Genomic DNA, 8,643 nt, shown 5'->3' on the forward strand with positions numbered 1-8,643 from the left:
CTCTGTTCTGCCCTTGTCCCCATGCAATGCAGTCACAAATCCAGCCACACATCACTTCTTCTTGCACTGGAGTCAGTATTGATCCTACCAGAAATCTAAAGAGCTGAAAATGTCCTGTGCTTTTGCTGACTGCTATCATTAACCATTGGACTACAGAACACCTCTTAATTGGGATAAGGAGAAGGGGAGGTGTTCTGTAATCCTAGACCCCATGTACTTCCTGTGCTAGTGTGACAACACTGCTCCATAGAGAGGGCTCTGGGTGGAGAGAGTATGTGAACCTGAATAATGCTTCCACTCCAACAACAGGTGGTATGTGACTGTTTCCTGTGACCTAGAACCTCTGGTTGAACTCATCTCTTTTTTTTTGTCCAATCAGGTTCCAGTTCAGCCAGTGGCATCAGCAGTTCCTGACCACAGCAAATCCATGGAGAAGTCGGATTCCCTGTACGGACAGGAGAGAGATCCCAGGTTTGCAGAAATCTTCAGTGGCATCAACTCAGGTGGGTCACGGAGCAGCTTGGCAGTATATATTCTTCATTACCATGCAGGCATGAGAAGGAGCTGGAGGCTTAAGGGTCTCCCTACTGCAGCAGAGGAGGTGAGACTGCATGGTGGAGGAGCGGCAGAGCTTGAAACTCTAGTGACAGGATCTTGCTGTTTGACTCCCAGCGATATAAGAAGCCAAGGGTAGTTCATCCACCAATAACTATAAACAGTTCTAGGTGGACTTGATATCATATCCCCTTGATAACTATGGGACTTAAGCTGGTCATACACCCCAAGAAGTTTCTTGTTCAGCCAAAGAGTGTGGATGGAGGAATCTCCCTCACCGGCTATTGTATTCTGGCACCCGGTACCCATCGCTATGAGAATATCCCAACATTGACTACATCTGATTGGCTGCAGTCACTGTCCAGCCGACAATTTTCCACCCAGCTCCTTGGATTGAAAATTTTACTTTTGTAGAGCCGGATAGTGCCAGCAGGGCAACCCACAGGTCAAATCTCACCCAATTTAGCAGGCAATGGATGAAGTTCGATCTGTGTATGGCCAGCTTTAGATCCCATTGAAGCCTTCCTGCAATGGGGTATGGATCTACACTCCCTGGTCATAGATATTTAAAGCACAGACACAGCATGAATAAGCTAAATGGTTTTAACTGCTTCAGCGCCGCAATATGTTTTATAAACGGCAGTAAACTAAAGCGGTTATATCAAGATCTTGGTATCATTTTTTACAACCGGTGCCAGGCTGTCACATACAAGGGTTTGGCCAGCTATAGAGCCGCCTGATCACTTGTATGGTGCTGGGGAGTGTGTCCGTCCGTCCCCCTCCACCGCCGCTGCCAGTTACACCAGGCTCCACTGTCCCCCAGGTGGGACTGGGACTACCACGGCGGGTCTGTGTACCTTGAACGGAGGGAGATCAGTGTGCCATTTCTTTGACACAGTTCCAACTTGTGAGGACATGATCTAATGCAGTGTTTTTCAACCTTTTTTGTGCAAAGGCACACTTTTTTCATGAAAAATCACGAGGCACACCACCATTAGAAAATGTTAAAAAAATTTACCTCTGTGCCTATATTGACTATATATAAAGTAATTCTCTTGAATAGGAATCAAATAAACACAAAGAAATTATTTTATAATTACTTTATTATGAAATAATAAAGTATTTTATAATTGTTCATATTTCTGTTCAATCCATGACTTAACTTCACACTTCACACAAATACGTTTTAAATTCAAACTGTAGCACTGACGTAGCCCTGGTTAAAGTAGGGTTCAGTGGGGTCTCACTAGTCTTGGTTAAACCCCACAGAGCCCTGGTGAGACCCTACCAAGCCCTGCTTTAACCAGGGCTCTGTAGGGTCTCACCAGAGCTATGTGGGGGTCTCGCCAGCCTGGTTAGAGCCCTGGTGAGATCCCACACTGCCCTGGTTAAACCCGGACTCTGTAGGGTCTCACCAGCACCAGGGCTCCGTAGGGTCTCACCAGGGCTCTATGGGGTCCCACCATGGCTATGTGCAATTTCACCAGCCTGGTGAGACCCCTCAGAGCTCTGGTGAGACCCCACAGAGCCCTGGTTAAAGTAGGGTTCAGTGGGGTCTCACCAGGGCTCTCTGGGGGTCTCACTTGGGCACTGTGGGGTCTCACTAGTCTTGGTTAAACCCCACAGAGCCCTGGTGAGACCTACCAAGACCCTACTAATGTTCCTGTGTCAGATGCCGCAGATTCAGGTAGAGAGAACTAGCTCATGCACTGTCCAAGATGAACAGGTTCCATCCGAGGCTTCTATAGGAATTACAAGAATTGCAAAACTGACATGCCTTGTTTTAGTAGGCTGAATTTTTAAGACATGTCATCTTTCCCATAACAGACCAGAACAAAGTACTCAACACCAGTGGCGTTCCTGGCAACCAGCAACTTTTCCAACAAGCCAGCACTTTCACCCCAGCCCCTCGTACCGTGGATAGCTTTAGGTAAGTCGGGTTTGCTATCGGATGCCCATAATGCATTGTACGGTATGACCTCAGTGAAGGACCAGGATAATTAATACACATCATAGCATTGTACATGTTGAAAAGTTATTCCTCACTACATTGTCATTGTGGAATGAAATCGAACCTATATGAGGATTTTACAAATGTCAGTTTTTGTCTCGTCCTTAAAGAGAACCTGTTACTTGGCATAGTAACTCATACTAAATCCACAGTTTGTGAATAGACAGGAGCGCTCATTATAAAGGCTTCCTGTTCATTCATAACAGGGGCTGCAGAAAGAGATTTAGGGCTCCACACTTTTTTTCTACTTTAAAAGGATAAAAGCAGGGGGTCTGTTTAGACCCCTGGTATGTCCACAGAGCCCCTTACAGTAAAGTAAAAAAAAGAATAATAAATGCAAATAAAATAATTGTAAAAAAGTTTTATAAGGTTGGGTGGAAAAAAAGTAATTTTCGGTTTCGGCCTGACAACATTTTGAGTTTTGGTTTCAGTCTAAAAATTCAATTTCAGTGCATCCCTAGTTTACTTAAATGCCCCCTTCCCTAGGAGCACATGCTCAGGCTTCCTTTGCTTGTGCTCATCTTTGTTCAGCTGCTGAGACTAAGCCAACCCTGTGTAAACTCAATCCTTCCAGTGGGGGTGTACACAGGGGCTGAGGACTCTTTGACCCCAAGCAACACTTTCACATGGGAAGCAAATCGCATCTTCTTTTATACACCGAGTATTTTTTTTTTCTTGCGGTTCCAGCAGCTGCTGGTTTGTTACAAACCTGATGCATGCTGGGGGTTGGGGGCGTCTGTCCTGGGCTGGCCCACAATTTTGTTTGTTTGCCACTGTAGGCAGCAGTATAACCCAAAAGTCTCAGACTTCCTGGGTCCTTCAGCGGACTTCAAGAAAAGGAGTAATAAAATCCTATTGATTATTATGTTCCTTGTCATTGTAGGAATAGTGGAATGGGGTCTCCAGCCAACATAATCCAGCAGCCCGTTTCTGCTGGGCAGATCCTGGCTCAGATATCACGGCACACAAGCCCCACACAAGTCACCGGCACCAACTGGAGCTCAGGCACAAGGCCATCATTCACAGCACAGGTATGGAAAACCATTACTGCTCCCAAATGTATTTTGTGCTGCTCTATACACATGTAGTTCTGTTCATTCTTGTTATCCAGGTGTTCAGGTTGGTGACCTCTCTTTTCTTTGCTGCTGTTAAGTTTGGTCAGCCTCTGCCCTGCTAATGTTTTAGCTATTGGCTTTCTTTTGATTGTAAAAGAGTTTTTTCCAGCAGTTTTCTCATTATGCTGTACCTACAGGCTAAAGTGAATGTTTGCAGCAGCTCCACGTACAGTAAAACCTATTAAACAAAAATGTTTCATTTATGTAATCCTAATAAACCAGACTTATAAAGTCAGCACCAAAGGGTCCCTGTCCATAGTTTCTGAGCTGCATGATGCTCCTTTGGCTCTCTTGCAAGCCCCAAAACCTAGACGTGCACTTCCTGGTATCCTTGTACCCCGGTATTGAGACCTCTGCTGACCTATCCCAATCCGATGATACATTGCCAGAACCTCAGCAATCAATAGAGCAGCTTCCACATTGAAATGGTAGATGGTAGGCAGTGTGTGTCCTTCAAACCACAGTATAGTTGAGTCTTAGTGTCCCTATGTTTTTGGTACTTCCCTGTCACACAAAATGACAGGTTCGCTTTAAGCACATATCTGTGTTGGCTTTATTCCAACAAGTTCTCCCTGTAGCTTATAAAAGTCTCTGTAGTGTGATTACACCAAGGACAAATTAATATGGAATTCAGGAGCCGGTCTGTCCAGTCCAAGAGCAAGCAGGATTTTTTTTTAGGAGCTCCATTGAAGACAAGAGAAAGCCCTCAAAAGTTAGATGGCGGCTCTACTTTATAAGGAGCAATGGCTACCTGGTTCCTGGCATTTGTCCAGCCCTGCATTGGGTGGTCAGGCTTGGTAGTATAATGTGTAGGCATAGGTTCAATTTCTAGTTTACAGTGATAGAGCTGACATTGATTGTTCATGCCCTTTTTATGCATGGGGGCAATGAATTTGAATTCTCCAACAACATGCACTGTGTTTGTCTTACCGTATATACTCGAGTATAAGCCGTCCCGAATATAAGCCGAGGGGGGGAAATAATGCAGCTAATGGTAGATAGATACCAATAAAATGACATTAATATTTATTTAAAAGAAAAATAACCTAGCTCTGTAAGTGGAAAAGGGGGTACAGGGCTACATACAGATCATTTAATACATTCATGTTAGTATAATTGTAAATGTATTGTCTGCACTGTATTAGCAGTATATACTCTATATAGAGTATATACTGCTAATACAGTGCAGACAATACATAATTGGTTACTGTAATAAATCCCCCCAAATCTCCCCTCACTTACTGTGATTCACTGTGCCGGAGCAGGGACGAGTCAGCGGCGCGCTGGTCCAGTGGGAGGAGCTCCAGGTGGGGTCCTAATTTAGCTGACTAGAGGTGCCTGCCCGATAATTACAACCCCACCTGGAGCTCCTCCCACTGGACCAGCGCGCCGCTGACTCGTCCCTGCTCCGGCACAGTGAATCACAGTAAGTGAGGGGAGATTTGGGGGGATTTATTACAGTAACCAATTATGTATTGTCTGCACTGTATTAGCAGTATATACTCTATATAGAGTATATACTGCTAATACAGTGCAGACAATACATTTACAATGATCCTCTGCTAACATGAATGGGTTAAATGATCCGTAGTACATGATATGTAGCCCTGTACTATGGATCATTTAACCCATTCATGTTAGCAGAGGATCATTGTAAATGTATTGTCTGCACTGTATTAGCAGTATATACTCTATATAGAGTATATACTGCTAATACAGTGCAGACAATACATTTACAATTATACTAACATGAATGTATTAAATGATCTGTATGTAGCCCTGTACCCCCTTTTCCACTTACAGAGCTAGGTTATTTTTCTTTTAAATAAATATTAATGTCATTTTATTGGTATCTATCTACCATTAGCTGCATTATTTCCCCCCCTCGGCTTATACTCGAGTATATACAGTATTTCTTCCACGGAGGGATTTTTTCATTCTCTGTCTTTGGCCAAGTTGGTATTTACCTGATGTGTTTGCAGACAGTAATATGAGATATCATTGTGTTCTTCTCAGCAGGCACCAAAGACCCAGTCTCCTTCATTTGGTATGGGCAACTTCTCGGCAACACCTTCCAACTTCAGCCCATTGTCCTCCCAGAGTTCCACATCCTCTCCAGCCGGTGTTGCCTACCCTAACCTAGCCAGCAGAACCAACAGCTTTGGTAAGCCAATGCTTCTGTGTGGCCATCCTGTCATGCATGCTATATCCCAGTGCACTTGTACCTGGTGCCACTGATTCTCTACAGATGGTCAAAGCTGGGGAGAGTTTGTTTCATAACAGAGGATCCTGCAGCAGTTTTCACATATAACAAATTTATCACATCCACGAAAGCCAGTCACAAGCATCAGGTCGTATCTCAGATGATTGAATTTTGAGGAGACCTGACCAATGTGTGTCTAGCTTACTAGAGTCCTTGGTTTGGCTAATGCAAGACCGTCTAAGAGTTACTATTTAAAGTGCACCTGTCATATAGAAAACAAGTAACAGTCAGCTGTGTCTCTAAAAACCTCACATGCAGCTAGTAGCTTAAATATCCTCTGCACTGCACCTTGGGGGCCTCTCCAAATCAAAGTGCATTTTCACTTTTTAGAAAGATATGTCTTAAGCATGCCTGCTATATACCACAATGATGGAGGCCAGTGAGAGGCACCTGTATGGTGTTTTGTAATGCAGTAGAAGTGTTGTTTAAGCTCAAGACTTTTGGGGGGCCCCCAGGGCACGTGCAGAGAAATTCTAAGGCACTAGGGGTATGTTCTGGTGATGCCTGCTTTGACACCCACCGCTTATGGGTGAAGAGTTTGAAGAAGGCAGGAGAAGTGAACAATCTAAGCCAAAATAGCCGATTTGGGAAAATTTAGCTAATTTTCCAGTTAAGCTGCGTAGTCCTAGATTGTTCACTTCTCCTACCTTCTCCAAACTCTTCACCCTTTTGTGAATAACCCTGTTAGTGTTGCACTGCGGCAAGTGAGATATAGTTTTTTTTATTCCCGGTAGATGATGGGCAGCTAAACCATCTGAGTTTCCTGTATTCCTCCAAAACTTTGACGATGATATGTTTCCTCTTGCTTTCTCAGGTCTGCTCATTTGTTGAAACCGATATAAATGGATTTGTAATTTATTTCATATAATAAAGAGTGCAAGAGTAGTGGCAAGGTATGGATACTCAGATCATCAAGGAGATCTCACAGCAGAGTCCCTATGAGCTATAAATAACAAGCCAGTGCTGGTTGGACTGATCCTGTTGGAAAAAAAGCATCTGATTGGGTGCATATTATCTTCTACCCATAGGTGTGCCTTTTCAGCAATGGCAGGCTGTTAAAACCATGAAATCACATATAGTGAAATATGTATGTAAACCCAGATGATGATTGATTTTCTATATTTTAATCTATCCAAGTTTGGAGGTGCAGTTTTGACTGTGCTGCAGATTTTGAGTTTACAAATCGTAATCAATCAGTAAGTTCGACAAGCAGACCCAAGTATAGTTTGAAACAGTTGTTAGGTATGCCCAAAATGGGATTGAAGGAAAACACATGACTTAGGACAAAGAGTATGGAACTCCCTTATGCTAATTGTGAATTACTTTTAAGGTAAAGAGCCTAAAGGTTATTTTAAAGGAGAAGTATGAGGTGAGTGCTTTTCACTCACCTCATAGTTCTAGCCGACCTGTGACAATGAGACTGTCACAGGTCGGCTCAGTAGATCCGGAGGTGAGCGAACACATACCGGTGTTCGCTCACCTCTCGATCCTGTCACGGCTCTCTGCTGTGACAGGGGAGGGGCTGGATTCCCCTCTCCCCGCTCCGATCTGCCAGCGCTGACTGGCGGAACGGACAGGGGATGGGGCGGGTACACCTGGCTCTGCCTCTAGATAGGCAGAGCCAGCTGTATCTCACGCAGCTGGGCGGATCCAGACATAATTGTCGGGATCCGCTTTAGCTGTGGCGTCTCAGTATACCGCGAGCAACAGCTCGCGGTATACTGCGGCGTCTCGGTATACTGCGAGCTACAGCTCGCATTATACTGAGCCTAGGGTGACAGGAGGACGCTAGTTTGTGTCCTCCCGTTACCCTAAGGAGATCTATGGGGAAAAGCCTTAACCCCATAGTTCTCCTTTTAAAGTAAGAGCATGAATATAAGGACGGGGAATGATCCTTCAAGGGACACAGACACACACACACACACACACACACAGCCTCACACAGAGATACACACACACACCCCCACAATCTCCCACAGACATACACCCCCACAATCACACAGAAGACAAACACGTGTTAGGACTATTTTTTTTACTTACAAACTAAAGACACGTTTCTTAAGCATCTTATAGACTTCTGTTGTAAGATATACTATATTTTGTAATCATCAAACATCTTATAGATTCATTCTGTAAGATATACCATATCTTGTCATTATTTGTAACTTTGCAATTAAACACATTTTTGAATTTTATGCAAGAACGGAAGCAATCTTCTCTTTGAACTTCTTCCACCTTATATCTTCAAGAAAATAATATGACATAAAAAAATCATATTTCTACACAGGCTGACTTACCAAGATGGCAGTTGAGGCTTTCACTTATTTAGCCATGAGCATGTCAGCTAAAATGTATTTTAATAGTGTAACGTTGCCTTGTCTTTGTACCTACAGATGTCGGACAGTCGCGGGTTCCATTCCAAACACGGGCGGCCGATGCAGTAGGAGTTTGGCCTACGTGGCAGAGTCAACACCATGGGCCGAGCACCACAGACACACACGTCCAGCAACAAGCTCCCCAAACAGAAGTTTTCCCGGTGAGTTCTACCTTAAGCGCTTTCACTAATACAGCTTATGAGACCATAAAGCTGCTCAGTCTTTTACATCTGCCTTAGAGGAAGTCTTGTCCATTTTCACAATGTTTGCTTTTTTTTTTTTTTTTACCTGGAGCATGCTTTCGATCCAGGGGGACAGGCACCC

General features: G+C 44.0%; 1 protein-coding gene across 1 annotated transcript in view; it reads left to right on the top strand.

The window, feature by feature from the left end:
* ARNT (aryl hydrocarbon receptor nuclear translocator) overlaps window positions 1-8,643 on the top strand; it is a 46,234-nt gene that overhangs the window by 36,685 nt on the left and 906 nt on the right. Inside the window, exons 15-19 of the mRNA XM_018559911.1 lie at window positions 380-503; window positions 2,383-2,485; window positions 3,450-3,597; window positions 5,701-5,845; window positions 8,332-8,480. Of these exons, the coding sequence (XP_018415413.1) occupies window positions 380-503; window positions 2,383-2,485; window positions 3,450-3,597; window positions 5,701-5,845; window positions 8,332-8,480 (669 nt within the window). The remainder of the gene's footprint in view (window positions 1-379; window positions 504-2,382; window positions 2,486-3,449; window positions 3,598-5,700; window positions 5,846-8,331; window positions 8,481-8,643) is intronic.

Source organism: Nanorana parkeri, unplaced genomic scaffold (assembly GCF_000935625.1).
Source record: "Nanorana parkeri isolate BGI_ZX_2015 unplaced genomic scaffold, ASM93562v1 scaffold420, whole genome shotgun sequence".
Taxonomy (NCBI): Eukaryota; Metazoa; Chordata; class Amphibia; order Anura; family Dicroglossidae; genus Nanorana; species Nanorana parkeri.